This window comes from Lacerta agilis, chromosome 16 (assembly GCF_009819535.1).
Source record: "Lacerta agilis isolate rLacAgi1 chromosome 16, rLacAgi1.pri, whole genome shotgun sequence".
In the NCBI taxonomy this organism is placed as follows: Eukaryota; Metazoa; Chordata; class Lepidosauria; order Squamata; family Lacertidae; genus Lacerta; species Lacerta agilis.
Genome location: NC_046327.1, coordinates 495,289 through 521,334, shown reverse-complemented (window position 1 = coordinate 521,334; position 26,046 = coordinate 495,289). Strand labels below are relative to the sequence as shown.

General features: G+C 48.3%; 1 protein-coding gene across 2 annotated transcripts; it reads left to right on the top strand.

The window, feature by feature from the left end:
- The first annotated feature begins 287 nt into the window (after positions 1 to 287).
- On the top strand, positions 288 to 24,683 carry VLDLR (very low density lipoprotein receptor). Of its 2 annotated transcripts, XM_033173094.1 has the most exons (19): positions 288 to 632; positions 5,553 to 5,672; positions 8,522 to 8,644; positions 9,342 to 9,464; positions 11,501 to 11,881; positions 11,983 to 12,105; positions 12,518 to 12,640; positions 13,298 to 13,417; positions 13,499 to 13,624; positions 14,021 to 14,192; positions 15,641 to 15,865; positions 17,134 to 17,252; positions 17,638 to 17,777; positions 18,250 to 18,391; positions 19,388 to 19,537; positions 20,346 to 20,411; positions 22,151 to 22,231; positions 22,583 to 22,752; positions 24,074 to 24,683. In XM_033173094.1, exons 1-19 carry the CDS (start codon positions 557 to 559, stop codon positions 24,107 to 24,109), a joined length of 2,616 nt encoding a protein of 871 aa, XP_033028985.1. In that variant the 5' UTR covers positions 288 to 556; the 3' UTR covers positions 24,110 to 24,683. The 2 variants fall into 2 exon arrangements, with proteins under 2 accessions (XP_033028985.1, XP_033028986.1); XM_033173095.1 differs by lacking the exon at positions 20,346 to 20,411.
- Positions 24,684 to 26,046: the final 1,363 nt, after the last annotated feature.

Below are 26,046 nucleotides of genomic sequence, written 5' to 3'. Positions count from 1 at the left end.
CGCGCAGGCGGCGGCGCGGGCGCCCAAGAGCCTCCCTCGCGCGCCTGCTCGCTCCTTCGCAGCTGGGCGGCGCGTGGGGCAGTACGCGCGGGATCACGGCTGCGCGCGGGGGCGCGCCCGGCGCAGCTGCGCCGCCAGGTTGGGCGCATCAGGAAATCAGGGCAGCGGCGGCGGCGGCGGCGCTGGCGATTGGAGGCGCGGGCAGGAGCCCCGCAGACGCCGCCCAGCCAGGCGCCCGCACGCGGCCGCGGAGGCAGCGCGGCGCCTCTATAAGAGCGCCCGGAGACGCGCAGCCCGCCCTCCCCGCCTGCTCGCCCCGTCCCTCGCCCGCGCCGCCGGACGCGGGTGCGCGCAAGCCAGGGGGCCTCCCGGAGACGCGCTTCGTCCGTCCTTGCGCCGCCTGCCTCGTCCGGGAGTCTGTCGGCTCCGCTTTCCAAAAAGGAGCCGCGCGGGTAGAAGGAAGGAAGGGAGGAAGGAAGGAAGGACGGACTCGGCCGCCGCTCTCGCTCCCGCGCCTGCTTTGGCTCCGCGGAGGGGCGCGAGGAGGCGCCGCACGATGGGCGCGCTGCCCGGCTGGGCTCTCGTCTGGCTGCCTCTGCTGCTGGCCTCGGCTCGCCTGCCCGCGGCGCGCGGTGAGTAGCCGGCAGCGAGACGGGGCGCGGGGCCTTTTCCACGCGGGTGCGGGGAAGCGCCGCGGCGTGGGCGGAGGAGCGCGAGGAGGCTGGGGGGTTCCCGCGGGTGAGGAAGGGGCGCGTCTGGGTGGGCGCTCCCTCCTCCGGGGGGTCTCCGGATGGAATAAGGTCCTTCCTCGGAAAAGCAACCCGAGAAACGCAGCGCGGAGCAGCCGCAGGCGCGGGCTGCTTCTGGGCGCCCGAGGGGGGGGGGTGTCGCTACGCGGGGGGCGTCGGGGGAAGCCCTGGCGAGGGATGGACGGGATCCCCTCGCCGTGCCGCGGCCGAAGAAGCCGGCAGGCCTCGGGAGGAGGGTGGCAGGCAGGCAGGCAGAGGCTCTTTGTTTCCAGGGCTGCTGCTGCTGTTGCCGCCTCCACTCCGCCGGTGAAGAGATCACCTGGGATCTTTTCCCCATTTCGCCCTGGGAGGAGATTTCAGTGGGAGAGAGAGAGAGAGCAGCTGGCTTCCCTCTTGCTGCTCCCCTGTTGCTTGCAGGGTCGATCCCAGGCGTGTTTGACCCATTTCAGGACTCCGCTTTCAGCTTCGCCCAACTCCATAGTCCAACTAATTGCTCTGGGTGCCTGTATGGACCAGGTGAGCTGCTTGGTGGTCCAGAGCTCCGTCCGTCCGATCCAGGAATGGGACTCGAATGAAACAGGGGAACTTGGGGGCAGCGAAGCTTCTTGGAGTGCCTTCTTGCTCGTGGCCTGCGAACAAGCTCCCGTGTTTTCTGCGCAATTTGGGCTGACATTTGGGTCTCCTCTTGTGGCAACCGCTCTGCTCTTTGAGTAGTGGTTCTGCATAGGTTTATAAGTAACACCTGGGACAGAAGCGTTTGTTTGAGTAGTTAAACTATGAACCAGCCGCTCCCTAAAATGACACTTTTTCAAAATTTGCTTTGCTAACCTGAAGTGTGTGTGGCTTGAAGATAAACTGGGAGCAACCGGAGAGTTAAATGAGACTTTGAGTAACAGCCTGGAGGAGAAGAGCCGAACCAGACAACTCCAATGAATGCCATTGGTGTTAAAGGGAAATCTGCACTTGAAAGTACTTGGTGCTGGTGGCTGTGGTGTTTAAGTAGGCCAGAATAGCCTATAACTGGCCCCTCTGGGCCAGAAAGGTGCAGCAGTGAATTGAAACTGCAACAAAGGAGATTCTGACAAAGTATTAGGAAGTTTTCTGACCATAAGAGCTGTTTGACAGTGGAACAAACTCCCTTTGGAGATGGTGGACTTTGTAAGCAGAGGTCGGATGTCTGTCTGTCAGGGATGCTTTGAGATTCCTGCACTGTAGGGGGTTGGACTAGATGACCCTCGGGGTCCCTTCCAGCTCCATTATTATATTTGTATACTGCCCTTAACCCCGCAGGTCTCAGTTCGCAATTCTACGGTTCTAAGTATTACCATACTTTTACAGACATCTGAAGGCAGCCCTGTTCAGGGATGTATTTAATGGTTGATGTTTATTGTGTTTTTAATATTTTGGTGGGAGCTGCCCAGAGTGGCTGGAGCAATCCAGTCAGATGGACAGCACATTAATAATAATAATTAATAATAACAACAATAACAACAATAATAATTTTGCTGTAGGGCTGAGGGGGGCACCTGCAGACAAAATCTGCCATGACCCCAAACCTAAATTCTATATTTCTGCCAATGAAAATGGTAGTTAAGAGAAGTTGGCCAAAATGCTTGCCTCTAAACCTAATGCATCCTGTTGCAGTTGTTGATATTTGCTGCAGTATTTTAACTGTCTCTTCCTTACTAGTTTCATTTGCTTGGTTGTTGCCTCTTAAATCCATAAAGGCGAGAGTCTAATAGTTAATCGCAAACTCTCAAAAAGTGACTGGATACCTGAATTCTCCAGAAGTACTTTGTGTAGTTAAAATGTGTGCTGCCTACTCTAAACTTGGTACAATAAGGGACCTCCTTGTCCTAAGGGTCTCCTTGCAGCTGGTCCTCCTAAATGGGCATGGCTAAGGCTTTCTTGGCTTAAGGACCACATTTGCCCCTACCAGTCAGTTATCTTGGGGGCTTCACTCTTGCAAACACCGATAGATGCACAGCCCCATTGGACTAATTCAGGGTGAAGTCCTGGGGAGAGTTGTCTGGGCAGGGAGGGGGGCTGTTGGCTATCCCTGGTGGGGCAGGGATACCGGCCATTCAGATACCGCATCATTGGCACTTAAATCAATCCTGCTTAATTTGAGCATGTGCCAACTTTTAGAAGAGGTCCTCCCTTGGGAATATATAGTCCTTGAAACTTTATTTTGTATATTTTGGTTTCTTAAAACGTAGGTGCTCCTCAATTGTGCAAAGAACAAACCAACCTCAGAGCAATTGCTTTGAGATTCTAATTCACGAGGCCTTAAATGTGTTGGCTCCGCAACAAACTGGGTCACCGGCTAATGCATTCTCCAATCAGGTGGCGAACGCTTGTCACTTCTACAGAGTTCAGTTTAGCATTGGCCTACCACCAGGCTAGTTAATCAACCATCCCAAGAGGAAGATGGAGCTTGTGTTAGTGGTGGTAATGTCTTTAAAAGTTTGCAGTGCCCGAGGCTGTCCTAAAACCTAAGGATTTATAGCTGGGACCCTGCACACTTCATGCGTTCCCCAAGTCTTCACTTCTAGGTATCTAATCAGGAAATGCCACTTCCAGCCAGGAGCTTCTTTCCGACTGTCCATTATACTGGCGAGCTCTGCTAGGAGATGCTGACTTGGATCACCTCTTGCTGTTTTAGTGAGGACTAAAATAAATGCTCTCTACTAACCTTCAGGTGGCAAAAGTAAACATGGAAATGATGCAACAAATTAAGAAGAGTCTTGCATCATGCTGCACTTCCTTGGCCTTTACAATGCGTGGATCATGTTTCACTGTGCTTCTAGACAGATGAGCCCGACTTGAGCTTGCGCAGAAGAGAATTTATTATTGTCCTTCAGATCAGCTTGGGAGTACGTGCTGGGAGGAGGAGCACAATTACTCGCTTCTGGAAGCAATAAGTTCAAAAACTGGAATACAGTGCTAGGTAAAAGTCAGCTTCTCCAGTTCCTTTGCATGCCAGGCAGCCCTTTCCTTACTGCAGTTACAGTACTTGCAAAAGGAAGCTATACCACTTTGTGGAAAGTGAGACCTGCTGATGTGTTGTAGTAGTAGTAGTAGTAGTAGTAATAATTAATAGTAATAATGCTGCAATATTTATACACCACCCATCTGACTAGGTTGCAGCAGCCACTCGGAGCAGCTTCCAACATACATAAAAATATAATAAAACATTAAGACTTCCCTATACAGGACTGCCTTCACATGTCTTATTTATCTTCTGGATGGAAGTGGGTTCTATAGGGCAAGTGCCACTGCTGAGAAAGCCCTCTGCCTGGTTCCCTGTAATTTTGCTTCTCACAGTGAGGGAACTACCAGAAGACCCTTGGCGCTGGACCTGTGTGTCTGGGCTGAGTGATGGGGGTGGAGACGCTCTTTCAAGAATACTGGGCTCAGGCCATTTAGGGCATTAAAGGACTTTTAAGGCCAGCACCAACACTGTGAATTATGCTCAGAAACGTACTGGGAGCCAAGGAGATCCTTTAGGACCAGTGTCATATTGTCTTGGTGGCTGCTCCCAGTCACCAGTCTGGCTGCCCCATTCTGCATTAGTTGTAGTTTCCAGGTCACCTTCAAAGGTAGCCCTACGTAGAGCACATTGCAGTAGTCCAAGCGGGAGATAACCAGAGCATGCACCACTCTGGCCAGACAGTTTGGGGGAAGGAAGGGTCTCAGCCTGCGTATCGGATGGAGCTGGTAGACAGCCGCCCTGGACACAGTGTTGACCTGCGCCTCCATGGACAGCTGTGAGTCCAAAATGACTCCCAGGCTGCACACCTGGTCCTTTGGGGGCACAGTTGACCCACTCAGGACCTGCTTATAGTTTATAGGCATCTAAATTGTATGTGAAGATGGTTGTAGTTAACTGGTGAGTAGCATATGCTCTGCATGCAGAAGGTTGCCATTTTATCCCGGGCACATCAGGTGGTACTAGGAAAGACTGCTGTCTGAAATCCTGGAGTGATGCTGGTCTTGGCTAGAAGGACCAATAGTCTGCCCTGGTATCCAGCAGCTTACTATGCTTCTGTGTATGGCTGATAAGCCTTGAGTAGTGGTTTCAGGTGCTAGATGTTACCATATCATCAAATAATGGAGCTATGCCATTATGCCATGCCAAACCTCTGCTACCAATCATAGTTTCAGTATTGCATTTTAAATGGTGGCTGTTTGTCTTGTGCTTCCCCTTACGCCCTTACCCATCTGAGTCCTCTCTTACTGTAAATGCACTCCTGTTTCAAAATCAGCAATGTTTTGCAGGCCATGGGGAGTTCTCTTCCCAGTTACAGTACAAGCAGTCGGAATGTGTGCAAGCCCAAAATTTGAGTTGCTCATGGCTAAGCAGGGCTGCATCCTGCAGGCCAGACACAGGATCTCTCTTTCCCTTTGCAGGTTCAAGATCCCCTGACTCGAAAGACCAGGGACAACATTCTCCTGGGATGTGACTCATGCTGTAGTCAATGTTTGTGGCCTTACTTTACTAACATGGCTGGTTGTTAATCTCTTTTTGCTGAGCACAGAATAAATCAAAGCTAGTTGCTAGTCATATCCCAGAAGAGTGATAGGACTTGAGCTGTGTGAATTAAGGAGTTTGTACGTTGGAGATCATGGGATCCTCCCTTTGCCATGTTTAGAAGGAGCATCTTGTGACAGCTGGACAGAGGACAATGCCAAACACTGACACTAAAAGCAAAGAAGCCTCGTCCTTGTGAAAGAATGCATTGGATCGGTTAACTCTGAATTACTGCTTCTGCATCTAACGGGCTTGTTTCTTCATTCAAGGTACAAGAGTGACTTGTGACGACTCTCAGTTCCAGTGTCACAACGGCCGCTGCATAACGCTGCTGTGGAGATGTGACGGAGATCCAGACTGCTCCGACGGCAGTGATGAACTGTCCTGTGGTAAGGAAGGTCTTGCATGGCCACTGAACCCGTAGTTGAGTAGCAAAGTAGCTCTGCAGGTCCTTTGGCCTGCCTCTGACACGCTTTGAGCTTGGGTAGCTGGCAGCCAACCCTGAAGAGCAAAATGAGGTTCCACTTCAGGCTTACCAAAGCATGCATCCCTATCAAGGGACTAAGATCCTTGGCTGCATGTGGGATGGCCCACTGGTTTGGACAAAGGAAATTGTGCAATTCCTTTTTTTTCTTTCCCCCACTTTTTTAAAATAACATTTTATTGATTTTCCAAAAATAACAAAATGGAAAAAAGAGAAAAAGATCATAACCAAATTAAAGCATAATTTTTGGTTGACTTCCCTCCACTCCCCCTCTTGGTTCTATTATAATATACTTGTTCATGCACGTCTGTCATATCTTATATACTTAGCAATCCAATTTTAAAACCTTCTTCATCTTATTACAAGTGACTTTTAAAAGTTATACTAATGTAAAAATCTACACACAAAGCTTGAAAAATGTGCATTAAACAGTTGCCCTTTTTATAATAATTTGTCCTGCACGGTTCAGTAATTTATTTTCCCACATTTTCTTCAAATCTTTATATGTCTTTTCCCAGGCCCAATTACTTCTTTTTCTTCAGGCTGTGCTCAGAACTCTGTGACTTAGATCAACCTGAACCTTAAGTGTCGGCTTGGCTGACCTTTCTAAGTTGCTACCTTGTTTATTTGGTCAATGCCTAGATAAACAACTTGTAGTCTCTTGGAGATTCTGCCACCCTCGGGAGCTTGGGTGCCAATAGGCCAAGGGAGGGTCTTCTCTGTGGCAGCCCCTGAGGTGTGTATTGCAACTTCATTTGCAGTTCGGGGCAAATGCTGTAGTTGCACCCCTTTCTCCTTTGACACCCGGGAACGTTAGATTTTCAAGACCGTTTTTCATGATTGTGTTTTTTAAAACTGTATTTTAAATCATTGAAACCTGCCCTGAGACCTTGGGGTGACGGAGAGGTAATAAAATAACTGGCAGTGACGTGTATGAGCATCCTTTGGGGGTGACTCTGTCTGTGCAATAGCCTTCTTACTGATGGCGGTCATGCTGCCATGTTCATGTCAACACAGGATCAAAGCTCACTACTTTGCCCAGGGACTTTTATTGCGGTTTTTAATCAACCTTTCATCTGCTCTGCTTGTATTCTATGACCTCCATATGCATTATGATTTGTTTTTTTTTTAGTGCATACCAAGTATACCTTGGTTTTATTCATGCCTTTCTTATATCCTGCTCTAGTAGATGAAAAGTGCTTTAAAAACAGCTTTTAGTGATACAGTACTCCAGGGGTCAGCAAACTTTTTCAGCAGGGGGCCGGTCCATTGTCCCTCAGACCTTGTGTGGGGCCGGACTATGTTTTGGAAAAAAATATGAACGAATTCCTCTGCCCCGCAAATAACCCAGAGGTGCATTTTAAATAAAAGGACGCATTCTACTCATGTGAAAACACAGATTCCCAGACCGTCCGTGGGCCGCATTTAGAAGGTGATTGGGCCACATCCGGCCCCCGGGCCTTAGTTTGGGGACCCCTACAGTACTCAATTTAGTGTTATATAGAGATGGGGACAATTGTAGTTCCATCTGCATATTGAAGCAAGTCTTCCTAGTTTGCTCACCTCAGACACCTTAATGGCTACAGATTATACAACACAGTCAGTGAATCTCTGTGTCCAATCGGTCCATACCTTATTATTCATTTTATTTATACCCTGTCCGTCTGGCTGGGTTTCCCCAGCCACTCTGGGTGGCTTACAGCATATATCAAAACATAATAAAACCTCAAATATCAAAAACTTCCCTGTACAGGGCTGCCTTCAGATGTCTTCTAAAAGTTATGTAGTTCTTTATCTCCTTGACATCTGATGGGAGGGCGTTCCACAGGGCGGGCGCCACCACCGAGAAGGCCCTCTGCCTGGTTCCCTGTAACCTCACATCTTGCAGTGAGGGAACTGCCAGAAGACCCTTGGAGGAGGCCCAATGGGGGTGGAATTGTATGGGGGGGGAAATAACATCACTCATAGGCTCATGGCAGCAGCTGCCTTTTCTTCATACGATTCCTTGACTGCATGTTGTGAGAGCATTTTAAAACAAATCTTACAATGCAGCCGCAGTGCTGCTCTGAGCAGCTGTAAAATCTCCAAGGAGAAAAGGGCAGCTCTTGAACCACCTCATATAAGTGTTGCTTTTGTTTGTTCATAAAACTGGGTGGGTTTTTTTTTTTTTAGGATTTTCCCTTAAAAAGGAACCTGCCCATGAATTGGATGGAATAGGGCTGGTTTTGTAAAGATATGAACGACACAAGATGGAAATACGTTGACTGTCCGCCCTGGGGTTGGGAACTGTTGTTGAAAGACCTCTTGGGAAACAGAAAATTCCTCCTCCAAATGTTGAAGTGGAGCAAGCCTGCATCTCTTGGAGCAACAGGGTGACTGTGTCATTCTGCCAACTTCTATTGTAGTTGCACCTTAAATATCCTGCTAGAGGTTGCTACCGTGTTTCTTTGAGGTCCACCACACACACTTAGCACCCCTACCAAATTTATTCCATACACGTCCTTTGGTATTTTTCTTCATGTATTCTTCGTGTTGAGGAAGTGGCCAGAATCCTAACTAGGGTTTCATAGCTCTGCTGTGACTCCTGCAACAGGGCAGCTCCAAGGAGCATGAAATCCTGTGCACTGGTCCTGTGGAGGACACCTGGCACCAACTACCACATGAGCTGGGCTGGGGCACCTGTTGATCGGAGCAGTTGAAAGCAAGCAGTGGTGTTTTCCCTGACAAATTCAGCAAAATGCTCCTTCCTTGCAGTGAAGAAGACGTGTGCCGTATCTGATTTCGTGTGCCTAAGTGGGCAGTGTATACCGAACCGATGGCAGTGTGATGGGGACCCTGATTGTGAAGATGCATCGGACGAGCGATCTGAACTTTGCTGTGAGTAGCCGGGTCCTTACGCCGCAAGGCAACTGCGCCACCGTCCCTTAAAGCTGAAGCCAAGGGAGAGGTTGTGCCTGTGGCAGGCTGCTTCCATGCTCTTTCCATACGGCTGAGACAAAGAACCTCTTGCACTGAAGTTGCAGACATGCTCTTAAGCCGTTGGGCAGGAGACAGGCAGGGGGGGGAATTCGAATTCAGATCGCTCACGTCTGGCCTACAATCCAAGCCTTCATCTACTTTCGCTACAAGGTTAGGCTTCCGGATTTCTGGGGGAAGCCATGTTGGTGTATTAGCCCCTTTCTCCACAATTAACTAAAACGTTTTAACATCAAACCAACCATTAGCTATATATTGGCAAATAACTTGGCATAAGCCAGTGCATTATTACCCCAAATGGGATATTGTGTTGTGGTAGCATTTGGTATTTGTTTTAAATGTGTAAACAAACATCAAGCCAAATCTATGCAGTATTAAAAATGCAAGATTCTCTTCCTTCTTCTCCCCCCCCCCCAAAAAAACCTAAGCTTCTCAGGTCTTACCTAAGATGCTGAAAGGGAGAATTGGCTTGGCTTCCCTCTGCAGGATTGGAGATCTCTGAGCAGAGCATAGACCAAGCCTCACTTGACTGGGAGCTTTATAAGTATTCCGGGTATGATTATTATTTTTAAGTGAACTCTTGATCGCTTCTCAATAGACACAAGGAAGTGTGATATAGGGGAAGTCAGCTGTGGCCCTCAGTCAAGTCGCTGCATCCCAGTGTCCTGGAAGTGCGATGGAGAAAGCGACTGCGATGCTGCTGAGGACGAAGATGACTGTGGTAAGCCTGAGTTCATCAGGGCTGTGTGGGTGGACTTGGCCGCATCGCACCCCATAATTCACAGGACGCAGTCTTTGCAGCTGATATAGCATCTTGATAGGCAAGCATCAGTTCCTGTATCCAGCTGAGTGAAGCTTCAGTAAAATGGTGGTTGTGGTTTCTTGTCTCTGCTTAAAGGTGTGGGAATGTTAAGGAAGGTAGGAGAGGATATATTGTTTTGCTATTATCCCTCCTTACTCACGCTAAGTAAACAGCAGAGCACATTCCCTTTGAAACTTGTTGGAGTTGATTAGTTAGAATCCTTTAATTAAGCAACCCAATCTGGATTGTCCAGTTCCTCATTGTTCCTGATTGTTCCTCATAGGTTTTCCCTTTTATTTCCCTCTTAAAATAATAATAACAACACAACACAACACAGTCTACTTTAAAAGCAAGAATAAAGTTTTACTCACATTCGGTTCACAGCAGTAATCTAAAGGCAGGCTTTATCTTGTGGTTACAGTGAAAAGAAGTCTGAGCTACATCTCAGACTTTCTGCTTGTGGGCTCCAGCCTATGTGAAGGTTGAGCCATGCGTTGGCTAAGAGCCAGGAGATCAAGAGTCCAGGAGGAGGAGGAGTCCAAGAGACTGAGAGAGACCAAGAGAGGTGGTTGCGTGGGGAGCCCTTTGATCTGGTCAGCTGGGGTCACGCCCACCTACCTGGTCACACACAGGGGAAGGAAGCTCCAGAACAGGTATGATAGGAAGTCCTTCCTGTCTGGAGCCATACTCCCCCGTGTGTCCATTCTAGGCAATGGGGAAATGTTGTACTTGACTGCTCTTGTAACAATACATCCCACAAAAGGGACTTGAGCAAATCCCCCAGTAACATTTTCCAGGAGTAGTTGAGTCGGGCTGTGCGCGGCCCCCAGATCTGCCCCATGGCACTGGATCCACTCTGCCTGGGGACCACCCCCAGCCCACCTTGGACTTGTTCCTAAATAAGTGCAAGGCAGGCCAGGGGCTTGGGAAAGAGACCTCCTCCCCCTCTGCCCCCTCCCCTTGGACCACCCTCTCATCTCTGCAGGACTTGTCACCCTCACTTTGCAGGATCACATTGCCCACACGCCAGCTTTTGAGTGGAGGAGGGCATCGGGCAGGCAAGCAGGTTTTCCCTCCGTCCTGCCCCCTGACAACTGTGGATCATTCTAGGCCATCCTGTCAGACCTGTCAGGATCCGTGGCTGCCTGAACCCAACTCATCCAATGCCAGAGTCCCCAGGAACAGGCCCAGTTTGACTCACACCTCAGCTGAATCCAGGGCCCAGCCCTGGTGTTGAATCTCAGGCAGGGATGCCACTTGTTCAAAGCAGCAAACCGTAAAGTGCCTAGAAGAGACAATGATCTAAATTAAAATCTCTGCATTTGCAAACTGCCATTTTGTATTAAACCATGTAGATGGCAACTTCAGGACTGCAGTGAAGATAGGAGCTGTTTTTCTTTCAGCATGAATTTTGCTACTCACCAATTGCTTAAGTTTCAAAACGTAGCCTTAATAAATAACTCTGTTACTACGGTACTAAAATGCTCCTTAATTTAGGTCCTAGATGAAGTGGAAACCCATCCTGCTAGTGCTAAATACAGTCATACCTTGGAAGTCGAATGGAACCCATTCCAGAGGTCCGTTCAACTTCCAAAACGTTCAGAAACCAAAGCGCAGCTTCTGGTTGGCTGCAGGAAGCTCCTGCAGCCAATTGGAAGCCACAGAAGCCCCATCATATATTTGGCTTCCAAAAATAGTTTGCAAACCGGAACAGTCACTTCTGGGTTTGCTGCATTCAGGAGCCAAAACATTCAAGAACTAAGCTGTTCAAAAACCAAGGTACATCTGTATACTACAGTATAAATCAAAACATGTACTAGAGTTCTCTGGGTGTGCAAAATTAACCTGATCAGCGTAATATTTCAGTGTTTGGCAGTTCCCAACGGTGACTTCCTGTCAAGCGGCAGTCCCCAGTAAATAAAATTAAAAGTCGTGTTGTGTCTTCTTCCCCTTAGCCAACATAACTTGCAACCCGGAAGAGTTTACGTGTTCCAACGGGCAGTGCATCTCCAAGGACTTTGCTTGCAACGGGCACGAAGACTGCAGCGACGGCAGCGACGAGGTCGGCTGCGCGGCACCCACTTGTCGGGTCGGTGAGTTCCAGTGCAAAAGCGAGAGCGACACTTGCATCCCGGTGAACTGGGTGTGCGACGGTGAACCGGACTGTACCGACTGGTCAGACGAGTCTTCGGAGCAGTGCGGCCACCAGCCGGTCCGGACCGTGAAATGCGGGGAGAGCGAAATGCTTTGTGACTCAGGAGACGAGTGTTTCCACAAGAAGTGGCGCTGCGACGGCGACACAGACTGCAAAGACGGCAGCGATGAGATCAACTGCTGTAAGTAGCGGGCCGTTGGTCTGCAGGCGGCAGAAAGTGGCTCCTGGGCTCCTTTGGCTGCAAGCTGAGTTCTTGAACACCCTCTCTCCCCCCGCCCCCAGCTTTCCAGACGTGCAGACCCGACCAGTTCAGGTGTGAGGATGGGAACTGCGTCCATGGAACCAGGCAGTGCAACGGGGTGAGGGACTGCATAGATGGATCGGATGAAGTGAACTGCCAAGTAGGTAAGTGGGGAGCCTCACAGAGCAGGGAAGATGGTGGGCTGAGACCTGAAACCTCAAGAAATGCCACGCAAAATGCAATCTGGAATGAACTTGGTGATGGCTCTGGTAACCTTCCTACTAAAGGCTCTTGCATGCCCATAGAGTGCCTTAATATCATCGAAGGGCAATATCTTGACATTGAATTAAAAAAAGGGGCTTAAAGTGTTGCTGCTCATATTTTTATTAGTCTAGATGTCGTGTGGTTTTTAAGTGCTTCTGCATAGTATAAGCAATCATGGGAAGATGGCATACTTTAAATGGTAGAATATGTATTAAGCCGACACCAATAACAGTTCATTGACAACAGCCACAGCATTTTGAGTTTGGGACGACAGCTGTTTAACGTGGTCTGTCTCGTCTCTGTGACATCCAGCGAATCAGTGCACCGGACCCGGCAAGTTCAGGTGCAGAAGTGGCGAGTGCATCGAGTCCAGCAAAGTTTGCAACCAGAAGCAGGACTGCAAAGACTGGAGTGACGAACCTCTCAAAGAATGCAGTAAGTTGTAGGTAGCGTAGCGTGGATTGTTGGCACCCGGGACAGTTGAATAGGTCTGTGTCTTCTTAGATCTATCAAACAAACAAACCACCTTCCCTTTCAAGGTTGGAACTTTAGATGTAGCTGAACCACATTCAGCAGCAACATGCATTCCATGTCCTTTTCGAAGCCAGCAAGGTAATGCTCCTTGCTACCTGCATATCACGAGTAAAGCAATTTCCCCACGGCTCTAATGGGTCATGTGCTAATTCAACAACTCTGCCTCCAATTCTCTCTCTGTTGCATCAGACATCTCCAGAAGGTTTAGGGAGGTATTGCATTAGCATCTGGGAAGGTATTGCTTCTAAGTCAGGGGTCAGCAAACTTTTTCAGCAGGGCCAGTCCACTGACCCTCGGACCTTGTGGGGGGCTGGACTATATTTTGGAGAGAGGAAAAGAACAAATTCCTATGCCCCACAAATAACCCAGAGATGCATTTTAAATAAAAGCACACATTCTACTCATGTAAAAACAGGCTAATTCCTGGACCGTCCGTGGGCCGGATTTAGAAGGCGATTGGGATGGATCCGGCCCCCAGGCCTTAGTTTGCCTACCCGTGTTCTAAGCACATGAAGCAAATCTCACAAAGGACTGAGTGGCCCTTCTCATTTCTTCCAGACGTCAACGAGTGCCTAGTGAACAACGGAGGCTGCTCTCATATCTGCAGGGACCTGGTTATAGGCTATGAATGTGATTGTCCTGCTGGCTTTGAGTTGATAGACAGAAAAACGTGCGGAGGTAAGCATTCTGTGGCGAGATGGTATTCCTGAAACTTGTATTCTTATTGTAGTGCAATGCTAAGTAGCTTTTCTCTTCCAGACATCGATGAATGCCAGAACCCGGGTATCTGCAGCCAAATCTGCATCAATACAAAGTTGGGGTACAAATGCGAATGTAGCCGGGGCTACCGGATGGACCCACAAACTCTAGTATGTAAGGCAATCGGTAAGGAGCTTGAGTGGTTCTGGCACTAAGCAACTCTTCATCCTGGTGTCCATAATTTTCCACTTGAGGCTGTAAAACAATTGCGAGCTCATTTCCGGGCACCTTCCCAGAGCCTTGCGTCCCAGAGAGACAAATGAAAGTTGTCCACCTTGCAAAATGTCCCCGGAGGACTATTGTAATTGACGTTGGGTGCCCTTGGTTGCCCCTGAAGCCGAATCGCTTGGGATCTGAATTCCTGAAATGCGTAATTGGAATGAGGAGACACGAATGGCTGAGCAGAGCCTGCAGATGGAGAAAAGGTCGACGGAGGAACTTGTTTGAAAGTGGGCGCTCGGGGTCAGAAGCTATTTGTGCACCATCTGGCTGTACACTTCACCTACTAATCTATTATTGCAGGTGGGGAACCAAGCCTGCTTTTTACGAATCGCTGGAACATCAGGCAGTTTGCCCTGGAAAGGCAGGACTATACCCAGTTAATAGGAGACCTGAGGAATGTGGTGGCTTTGGATGCAGACATGGCTGAGCATGCCATCTTCTGGGCGGACATTGGCCCAAATGCTCTCCTCAGGTAAGCTTTTTCCATGCAGGTGAAGAGCTGCTTGCCACACCTACCTGAAGAGTAGCAGCTTTTGACTTGGCTGACTTGCAATAGATCCCCAAACCTCCCTTTAAGACTACGCAGCTTATTTTTTGGGTGAAGACAATGTCTTGTACCCTACTCTTGGCCTCAACTTGATAATGCATAATCAATACGCAGCTGTCCTATACAGGGATCGAACCTGCAACCTTGGCGTTATCAGCACCAGGCTCTAACCAACTGAGCTCTCCAGTGCTGGCTGCTACCATAAAGCACAATCTTCTAAACAGCACTGTGCAAAATTTTATACTTGGTGAGAACCTTCTAATAATGAGGGCTCCCTTAAGATGTTGAGCTACTATTCCTGTACAATGCAAACCCGGAAGTAAGCATTCTGATTTGTGAACTTGTTTTGGAAGCTGAATGTGCTCCATTTTTAGAGTTACGCTTACGATTTGGGTGCCACACTTCCATTTTGAGTGTTATGCTGAGGTCTGTCTGTTTTTGCTATTTATTTATTTTTTAAATTGACTCGTTTTGTTTTTGTGACTGTGTGGAACTCAGTTCAGCTACTGATTGATTGATGCAGTGCATTGTTTGCTTTCATTTGATGGCTCAATGGTCTCGTTAGATAATAAAATTCATGTTAAATTGCTGTTTTAGGGGTTGTTTTTAAAAGTCTGGAACAGATTAATCCACTTTGCATTACTTTCTGTGGGAAAGCACACCTTAGTTTTGGAACAGATTAAGTTTGAGAACCAAGGTACCACTGTACCTGGCTTCAAGATGGCTATCAACTTAGCAAGACATCACTAACACAGTTGAGTTTCAAATGCAGCTGCGCAGATGTGTATCTGCAAACTAAAAGTCCTGGGCACCTTTTTTTGCTTGGTACCAGGCACACAGACCGGGGAGGGAAGTCTAGCTGAAATCTTACTGTGTGTGACTACCAAAACATGCTAGCAAGTTTGATGGCCCAAATCAATTTCCTTCGATGGGTGGCCATGGGGTCTCAGTCTCTCAACTTGTAGATCAGGAGGTTAGTAGCCTCCAGCCTGTGGGCCAAAGGTGCCCCCAGCCCTGGGAATTCTCCTCAGGCCATGTTTCTGATCTGCGTCCTCCACAGCTTCTCCTTAGCTTGAATGTATTGTAGAACTGGGCTGCCTCTCGCTTGACTTGGTGGAAAATGTGTGAGGATCTCCAGCTTTTGCCTGCTTGGAAATTAGCCGGTTGCACATGGGAGCATTCCCTGCATGTAGCTCCCAGTAGGTTGTCTATGAGGAAAATGTACCCCTTAAGCTGCAAGCTTGTTCTAGCTAAATCAGAGTCTAGGATTAACTTGGAGCCCCACACACTGGGTTTGGGGCAGTCTGTGCAGTGTGGGTCGGAATCAGACGGCACCCACTGGGGACTCAGCTTAATGAGATCTTTCTTCCCAGCACCTCAATCACTTCTAATAACAAGCCACTACAGCACCGCCGGATCATAGAGAATGTGCAGAGTCCTGCAGGGATTGCTGTTGACTGGATATACAAGAACATCTACTGGACGGATTCTTCTCTCAAGTCCATTTCCGTGGCCAGCCTGAACGGTGCCAAAAGGAAGATCCTCTTTAACACAGACTTCAAAGAGCCCGCCTCTCTTGCTGTGGATCCACTTTCTGGGTAAACAAAGTTTCGATGTCTGAGATGATCTTAACTTAATAAACCTTGATGCTTTTTGAGGCTCTCTCATATAACCTATCCGCACAGGAGGGAGAGAGGAAACCCGCAATTGGAGAGAACATTATGGAGGATTGCATTGGGGAATACAGAAAAGACGGCAATAACTTGCTTCATAAACTGTTATATCTTTGCCCAATGTAAGCACATCTGTGTTGAATAGACAGGAAGTGGTACTGGAAGAATTGCTAGTAACCTATTGCCAGAGTAGCTGCGCGCGATACTTGCCCAGGCATAGGCAAACTTGGGCCCTCCAGATGTTTGGGACTACAGTTCCCATCATCCCTGACCACTGGTCCTGTTAGCTAGGGGTGATGGGAATTGTAGTCCCAAACATCTGGAGGGCCGGAATTCACCTATGCCTGTACTTGCCCACCCCAGTTAAGAAGGGGCTGTTTTTCTAGGTTTGATCTATATGCTTTGGTGCATTGTGCATTTGCGCAACAAAAGAATGACCCTGACGGAAGATAACCGTCCTTTCTGTAACTTGGTACAAATAGGAACTAGGGCTGGGCGATACCTGCTTTCCAACCTTGTAATAGATCGCCAGCTAAACTTCGCAATATGGCAGTATATTACGATGTTGGAAGAGAGGAAGAAAGCAGTTGCCGGCTGAGGAGACGATTGGTGTCACCGTGCACAGCTTCTATCTCTTTCTGGTGAGGCTGGGCAGGTGGTGCTGCCCCAGGCAGAGAGCATCAGCTGGGGCACTGCTGGGCATCGAGGAGCCACCGGCCTCCCCGGAACCACCAGCCGTGTCTCGCTGTGACTGGAGTGTCTCTTGGCTCCCAGAAGGCAACCATTCCACTCGGCATGAGGAGGGATGGAGGGAGGAGGCAGCCAGGACACGGGGGGGGGGCAGGAAAGTGCCACTCATGAGGCAGGTGGCTGGGCTGCAGGGGGGGAGGGAGGGTGACAAGCACCAGGCGGAGCACTTGAAGGGGGCGAGGCTCGCTGAAAGTGAGGTGAGCAGGGGTTTGTGATGCGTTGCCTGATCAGAAATTCCAAACTTGCTCTTGTGATTTTAACTCTAAACCGGTTTTAGACAATACAACGCCTGGGCCTGCCAGGAGCTGATGGGGGGAAAAAGGCCCATCAGCCCAAGTTTTAAGGTGAAACTCTAGTGAGTGCAACTGCTGAGGAAGAAACATGCAAAATGATCTAGGCGGCTGAGTCGACTCCTGACAGTTTTTACCTGGTTTCTCTTACAGCTTCATGTATTGGTCTGATTGGGGTGAACCAGCCAAAATTGAGAAAGCAGGGATGAATGGACTTGACAGGCAACAACTTGTGACAACAGATATTGAGAGGCCTAATGGGATTGCACTAGGTACATAAATGTTCTTCCTACCGTGCTGGAATTCCTTCTTTAAGGAATTCTTGGAGTTGGATTAATTGGGATGAGTGCCTTAAGGGTGTGAAAGCAAGTAGTCTTCTGGGATGAACTGTTTTGGGCCAGAACATGATGAGACCTTTCCCCACCCCAAATCAAGCCAATACCCAGCCTTGGGGGTATTTGACATGCTTCCATGGCTTCTCTCTAGGATCATTGCCATTGACTTCAGGACCCTGTAATCTGCATTTGTGGTGCCTTAATTACCCATTGCATAGCCAAGGATGCTACTGCAAAACTTCCTTAGAAATCTAGGCCTAGAAGTGCATTTAGGCAAGCTCTTGTCAAAACTTGGCTGCATTCTGAGATGTTTTCTCTTCAGATCGTGTGAAGAATCGTCTCTACTGGGTTGATTCTAAGCTGCACAAGCTGTCCAGTGTCGATCTGAATGGGCACGACCGAAGGATCGTGTTGGAATCCCATGAATTCCTTGCTCATCCCCTTGCTCTGACGATATTTGAGGTAAGAACCTAGGTCTCAATGAGAGGCAGTGTGGCTTAATGGGTTGAGTGTCGGGTGGTGACCTGGGAGACCAGGGTTAAAATTCCCGCTGGGCCATGAAGCTCGCCGGCTGACCTTGGGTCAGTCACAGTCACTCAGCCTAACCAACCTCACAGGGCTGTTGTGAGGATGAACTGGGGGGGGGGGGGAGAACATTGAGCTTTCTTGGGAGAAAAGGTAGTCTGTAAATGTGAGAAATAAATTAGCAAGCTCAGAGTGGCGACAAGTCACTTGAGCTGCAGAAATGCTGTTGCCTTCTGTGATAATGGCGCTGGGCCAGGAGGGTAGTGAACTAAATTGCTGCTGAAAGGTTGCTCCTTTTAACTTGACTCATGGCATTTGATGGAAAACATGTTTGGGCCTCATTTGCATTCTTTTTAACTTCAGTTCAAAGAATAATCCTTCAGTCTGATATAACCACCTTTCCCCCCAGGACACGGTTTACTGGACAGATGGTGAAAACGAAGCCGTGTACGGTGCAAATAAGTTTACGGGCGCTGAGCTGGAAACCGTAGTCAACAACTTGTATGATGCCCGGGACATCATTGTGTATCATGAACTTGTACAGCAATCAGGTAACAGGAGTCAGCAGGTGCCGTGCAAGAAGCTTTGTGGGCCAACTTTTAAATGCCAGCTGAGAACTTCTCTTCCACCAGGTCTAGACAGGCAATGAAGGGTACATCTCCCACAATACATTGCAGCCAGTTGGACTAGACCAGGCACCCCCAAACTCGACCCTCCAGATGTTTTGGGACTACAATTCCCATCACCCCTGACCACTGGTCCTGTTAGCTAGGGATGATAGGAGTTGTAGTCCCAAAACATCTGGAGGGCCAAGTTTGGGAATGCCTCCACTAGATGATCCCTTCCCTTCTTTTGTTTCAGTTACAGGTGGGTAGCCGTGTTGGTCTGCCATAGTCGAAGCAAAATAGGAAATTCTTTCCAGTAGCACCTTAGAGACCAACTGAGTTTGTTCTTGGTATGAGCTTTCGTGTGCATGCACACGAAAGCTCATACCAAGAACAAACTCAGTTGGTCTCTAAGATGCTACTGGAAAGAATTTCCTATTTTGCTTCTTTTGTTTACTACTTGTTTTTAACTTTTTTCTAATCTTTATGGTTTTATATTGTTGTAAACTGCTGTGATATATTTTTGATGCAGCAGTATAAAAATACTTTCAAAAATGAATCTGTTTAAAGTTGCCACAGTGCATCTGAGAGGGAAGTGGATGGTTGACCCAAATTCTGCTTTTGGCCATCCAAGATCGGATTGTAACGTTCTCTCGGTCCATGGTTTACTTTGGCAATAGTCAAGGCATAAATAGCAACCCAAGCAAGAAAGATGGGGCAGCCTTCTTCCTCTCAAGGGCATGTCCTGGGGAGGATTCTCTGCTCTCGCATTTCCTCTTGGAAGACACTCCCACTCTAGGAAGATGTTGAGCATAGCCTTGACTGCAAGCCAAACGTTGTAGCACAATGTCTCGCCTAGTAAGCTGATCACAGCCCTTGCCGTCTTGATGGAAGTTTAAGTTCCGATATGAGATGAACATGCTTGGAAACGTCTCTCCGCAGGAAAGAACTGGTGTGAAGATGAGAACATGACAAACGGAGGCTGTGAATATCTGTGCTTGCCTGCTCCCCAGATCAATGACCGTTCGCCAAAGTATACTTGCATTTGTCCCGATGGCGACACGTTGCAAGACAATGGCTTAAGATGCAGAGGTATCCTTGCATGCTCCTTGAAGTTGCGTCTCGTGAGTCTTTGCCCCGTCCATCTTGTGCAGTAATACTGTCCAAAATGCTTCAATGTGGTCATTCAGCGGCATATTCTGGCTGGCATCTACATACTCATGGATTTCACAAGCTATAGTAGGCACCTATTAAATTCAAATGTTGTCCTGATAATAATTGCGATAATGCATTGTGAGCTGCCTCAATCTCCTTTTCTGCCACAAACTTGTGAGACTGCATTGGACAAAAGATATTCTCTGCAGTGGAATGTATGCTGACATCCAACCTACTGGGAGGCAAAATGCCTTGAAAAAGCAAGGTGTTAATTCAGAATGCTAGTTCTAGGTGGGAAAGGTTTGCTAGTTGAAGTATGAAACCTCACATATCAACCTACTATAGCATCTCTTGGCGTGCTGGATAATTGGCATTCCAAAGAGCAATGTGTTCAACTGGTCCTGCAGCTTGGCTCTAAGCACAGCGTAGCTCAGACTTCAGCCTTGGCTTTTATTTTCCAGCATAGTTTTGAAATACACTTGACCCCTCAAGCTCTTACTTTAAAAATACTAAAAATGGCTTAAGTGGCCATGGGCTAGATAACTTGAGCCTTGCTTTCTAAACATTTAAGAGCTGGTCTGAGGGCAGATCTACTGCGTTATGAAGCTGCAGCAGACGGCTGACATCTTGCAATCCAAAGCTAATTTGAGACATGCATGAACATGCTCATCTGTAGATGCGCCACCTCCACAGAACAAGGACCCAGTCAGTCCTGGGCTTCAAAGTTGCTGATCTATAATTTCAGGTACAGGAGCTGCTGAGGCAAAAGAGAACAGCAGAACAGAAAAACCAGCCGGACCACTTTCTGGAGGTATTGGTCCGAATGCAGCCTGCTGGTGGTGGAGCAGAATAAGCGAAGGCAAAGGGGGGGGGGCACAAAGGTCTTTTTGCAGACCTGCGTGTTTGGGTTATTCCAAGGAACACTGGGCTAAGCTCAGGGCCGGATTTAGGTTTGATGAGGCCCTCAGCTACTGAAGGTAATGGGGCCCTTGTCCTTTGTCAACAACAAATTTTCACTGTTTTTTGTGTTGAATATATGCTATGTGGTAATTTATGGACCTAATAGTTCTCTCAAGCCATTTGCACATAACAAAATAGGTATTTTATCAAATTGAACTGAACTACAATTAAGAAGTATATTAATAGTGAAATGCAATTAAGAAGTAGCATATTACTAGTGAAATAATTACTAAGCTCTAACTTAAAATGATTTTTTATTCATAACAAACTTAATAATGCAAACACATTGGCAATAACAAAAGTTCCTTTAGAAACACAATTTACAAAGACTCATAATTTGGGGGGGGGGGCCAAGAGAGTGGGGCTCTAAGCTATAGCATGTTTAGCTGGATCTTGGCTTCCTCCAGGAAGGTACTTAAGTTCTTGAGCGAGAATGCCATATCCCAGAGGCCTTGGTAAGGATTGCCAAAAGTGTGCTCTCTTGACTTGTTTACGCAACATTTGAACAAATAAAATGCAGAGTGAGCGACCTTAACAAATACAATATTGTAAAAATTGCAATAAAAGTAACAGCCACACCCAGTTCAGAGGCCAAATAAAGTCCTGCTGGGAGAGAAGCCTTGGCTGCTTGCCAAAGGCGGAGTGGCACTTCCGTCCAGGGAAACTTACTTTACAATAGAACATTCCAGGACTTGGTGTCGCCACCGAAAAGGCTCTGTTCCTGGTTCTCAGGTGTCTTGTCTGCCTGTCTGCAGCAGAGGGACACAGAGCAGGGGCTGGACAGATCATCTTTGAGGGGGAATGATTTCATATGCCTGGAGGCAGTTCTTAAAATACTTCGGTCCCAGAGTAATGGGGGCTTTGAAAAGTCAACCAGCACTTGAAGTAAGCAAAGCTAATAGTTCAGAAGCCTCGGTTAATCCACAAGGTGGCTGCTGCACAGAGCCAGAAAATAAGAATATATGACTCCACAATACAGTGCTAGCTTCCAAGGGCAGCCACACAGAACACACTACAGTAATCTAGAAATAAAGCCATTAATTACATGGTCTGGATTGTCTTATCAAGGGAAGGAGACGGCTGACGGCAGGCATTATTCCTAGCAATTTCTGCAGTGTAAAAATAATCTAGGATTACCCCCAAGCTGCAGACCTCAAGGGAGGTCTCTAGACGCCCCCCCCCCAAGCAACAGTAACTTGGTCTTTTCTGCCCTAAGCTTCATGCTACCATTTCCCACTCAGAATTGTAATGCCCATTGGGTAGGCCTTGGATCCTTCGGAGCTGATCCTTCTCTTACCTGAACTAGAATATCCCCTTCTGACTCTGGCCAGCAGAGCTATTGCACCCGGCAGTGATGCCATGATGCATTGGCCAGTATCCTAAAACAAGGGGATTTGTGGCAGCGCACCTTGGTTTTTTGAGTGGGAACCAGCTTGGCAGGTGGCTCATTTCCTCCGCTAAAGTTTGGGCAACTTTTCTGCCTCCTCTAGAGTTTAAACTGTTTAGTAGGCAAAGCTTTCTACCAGATGTGGAAACCTTTTAAAACTCTTAACCAGGGTGTGAATGAAATGGTTGTTTCTTTCTTCCTAGGACAAAATCTAAGTAGTCCAGTTTCAGAAGAGCTTTCTTCATCCAGAAGTTCTTCAGCAGCATGGGCCATTCTTCCCGTATGTAAGTAGAAGACGTTGCCCTGAAATTGTGCGACGTATTTTCACTGTACCTCCCTCCTGATCAGGGGGGTCAATGCCCCACCCCCATGTTCAGGGTGGGGGCTGGGCCCCCTCAAAATTCCTTGGCAGCCCTGTGCGCACGTCGTGGGGTGTGTGCACAACACGTCAGCATGCTGACATGCTTGCATGCCCCGCTGATGCCACGTGGTCGCTGCCCCCTCAAATCGTGGGAGCAAGGCGGCACACTTGCTCCTGATGATGGCTGGGTTCAACTTAGGCCACTGAAGGCTATTCAGCAGTCTGAGCTGGGCTAAAATGCTCCAGAGGAACATCAGCTTGCCATTTCTTTCAGTGTTGTTGACCATGGCGGCAGCAGGCAGCTACTTCATGTGGCGCAACTGGCAACACAAGAACATGAAAAGCATGAATTTTGACAATCCAGTGTACTTGAAAACGACGGAAGAAGACCTCTCTATAGACATCGGAAGACACAGCGCTTCAGTGGGCCACACGTATCCGGCTGTAAGTGAAGGGGGTGGAACTGCAGAAGATAGTAAATATTAGGCACCAGAAATAGGTACTCCTAGAATGGTGTAGCAGAATATTGCATCACTTCCCTGTCGTATCTGAAGCAGTGGTGCCATCAATGTGTTGTCCTCCTGATGTGTTGGATCGTGATTCACATCGTCCCCAGTCTGTTTGGCCCAGCGATCAGGGATTATGGGAATGCAGGGCACCAGAGTGACTGCCTTAAATGGATCCCGGCAACTCTTGAAAATCAGAATTTGTTTCCTTAATCCAAATTGGTTCTTAAGGCTTAAATCTCAAACTAGCTTTGGTAACTTGCATAGCAGAACTTTGGACATGGCTGCAGATCCATCCATGGGCCAAGCACTGTCTGGGGATCCAGGAGCTCAGAAGGGGCCTCGCTGGTTTCCTCTGAAAGGAGACCCACTGGGCTCAGTGAGGCTCACTTCCAGGTGGCCTGCATAGGATCACTTGCAAAGCAAGCAGGTGGAAGCAGGGGCAGAGCAAGGGGGGCGTTAGGGGCGGTCCGCCCCGTGTGCCACCCTGGAGGGGGGTGACACTCTGGGCACCCCCCCCCCACAATGCCCAAGTCAAGCCCCGCGGCCGCCCGGTAAAAAGCCACACTCAGTGGCGGGGCTCGCAAACCTGCTCGGTGCACACTTTTCTATTTCCAGCTCGGGCGGAGGCAAGGGGCGGGCCAGGGAGGGACGCTGGAAATAGAAAAGTGCACGCCGAGCAGGTTTGCCAGCGCTCCATAGTGATGCATGCGTTGTACGTAGCAATGCTGTGCATGCGCGCTACAGAGCAACACCCCCAGGTTTGCCGCTCTAGGTGGCCAAGCGGCTTTGTACGCCAGTGGGTGGAAGGAGGCAGAAAATGGGAGGTCCCTTTGAGGATTTCTCCTTTGACCCCAATTTGGACTTCTTCCCCTCTTCTAATCTTTATATGGGGAGTCACCTTGAGTTTTATCTGTGGGTGGGAGAATGAGCGATGGGAGGTGTCCAGGGCACCATTGATACCCTTTGCCAAGGCTCTTGGGCTCTTGGAACTGGTTCTGTCTCAGCACCCACCTAACTCATGTTTGAGGCTAGACGTAGATGACTTTGCGTTAGCTGCTGAAGTTGTGGCAGCTACTGTCTAGGTAGCTCTGCGGATAAGTAAAGCAGGCTAAGTATTGTGTACGGTTCCCATCATACAAAGTTGACAGCCCGGAGCATCTTGTGTTAAACACAAACCACAAACATGCTGCAAAAGCTTCACTGCATGAAACAGGAGGGATTGCAATGTCATGAATCCTCGTTTCTCCTCCGAACAGATATCGGTCGTCAGCACAGACGAGGACTTATCATGAAGGCAGCCATCTCCTAGTCTACTTTTGTTTTACACCATTTGGACAGAAGCCAGTGGCTGGACAGTTTTCCTTCCTGTCATGGGAGAATGAAGATGGCACAAGCTCACAAACCATTTTCATCGGGAGCTTGTCAACGGCTGTCCGCAGCAATTCAGCTTTTAAGTCACTGGTTACCTGTAACCCTTTTAATAAGTATTGCCACCGCTGGCCCTGTATAAAGCACTTTCCAAGAAGCCATAGGGGAGGAACAAGCGCTGCAAGGAGGACTTCCTGTAAATAATTGTACAGGCCCCTGTAAATTTTCCCGAGGATAGTCTATCAAGCACTTTGGAGAAGAAACACATTTCAATGTAAATTATTGTATAACTTTTTTTCAATGGTTGGGCAATGGCAATAGGAGAAAACGGGTTACTCAGTTTAATTGCCAAAAATTTGTAAAATTTAACTTTTGTATGAATTGTGAATTTGTCCTCCCCGAACCACCTACAGGGGTGTGCAGAGGACAATTGCTCTGTATCAGAAAACCACTGTAAATTTCGACACTGAAATGACATTAAAGAGAAGCAAAGCTATAGAAAGGCTGGACGTGCTGTTTGCTTGATCACGTTGCCGACACATTCTGGACACCAGCTGAGCTCGCTGGGGGAATAGCTCCAAAACTTTGCTTGGAACGGATGGAGCACATAGAAATATGAACGGCAGGGCTGCATGTGAATGGTGTAGCTCTCGCCAGAAGCTCTGCAGCAGAGCTGTCAACCTTACTTTTTTTTGCATTGGGAAACGGCCATAGCTGTCAACTTTCCCTTTTTTTGCAATGGGAAACGGCGCTGGAATAAGGGAAAGTTGACAGCTATGCTCTGCAGGGTTGAGCAGCCCAGTTCACACAGCCCTCACTTCCCCCCTCAATTAATATCCTAACACTTGGCTGTTGCCTTGCTGAGTCTGCCCGATGCCTTTCAACTGCTCTCAAGAGGCAGTCCTGGGATGTCAGAGGTGCTTACGGTGCCAAGTGAGTGCTTGATTTATAAGCAGCTGCATATTATATCATTATTTATTATTATTTTATTTATACCCCATCCATCTGACTGGGTTTCCCCAGCCACTCTGGGCGGCTTCCAGCAAAATATTAAAATACAATAATCCATCAAATATTCAAAGCTTCCCTAAACAGGGCTGCCTTCAGATGTTTTCTAAAAGTCAGATAGTTGTTTATTTCTTTAACATCTGGTGGGAGGCAGGGCACCACCACTGAGAAGGCCCTCTGCCTGGTTCCCTGCAACTTCACTTCTTGCAGTGAGGGAACCGCCAGAAGGCCCTTGGCGCTGGACCTCAGTGTCCGGGTAGAATGATGGGGGTGGAGACGCTCCTTCATACACATAATACAGTCCCCCACCCACCTCCCAGTATGTGGAAACCACTTCTGTTTGGGGGGCAGCCCCTTTTCCTTCCAAGCTGTAGGCCCACCACTACCCAAGTTGACTGTTAGATGTGGTGTTTTGAATCCTGTGACCCTCCAGCCATCATTGGACTCCAACTCCCCATCAGTCCCAACCAGCACAGCTGATGGTCAGGCATGATGGGGGCTGTAGGTCAGCAATGCCTGGAGGGTCCCAGGGTCCCAATCCCTGCTGCAAAGGTAGGGACTGGATTGCAGTGATACGGCTAACGTAGTCACACCTGATTCTGAAGCAAAGGATGAGCTGCTGGTGGTATATCCGCCCAACAGGTCTGAACGTGGGTTTTAATTAGTGATGTGTGCAGATGCAGCATGTCTAGAAATAATGTCTCTTCTGCCCCACAACACTCCACATAAGGAAAACACCAGGGAGAGGCTGTCTCTTGTGAGAAGTCCTGATTTCTTATGGCAGGAAACAACTTGGACCCGCACTCTCTGGTCATGGTGCTTTGGGGAGGGATGTTGGAGTGATGCATTGGGA

Excerpts from the sequence above, each read along its gene's own strand:
- VLDLR (XM_033173094.1), top strand. The coding sequence starts at position 557 with ATGGGCGCGCTGCCCGGCTGGGCTCTCGTCTGGCTGCCTCTGCTGCTG. Across the intron at positions 15,866-17,133 it reads GCTGTGGATCCACTTTCTGG|CTTCATGTATTGGTCTGATT; the intron begins GTAAACAAAGTT and ends TTTCTCTTACAG. Across the intron at positions 19,538-20,345 it reads CAATGGCTTAAGATGCAGAG|GTACAGGAGCTGCTGAGGCA; the intron begins GTATCCTTGCAT and ends CTATAATTTCAG.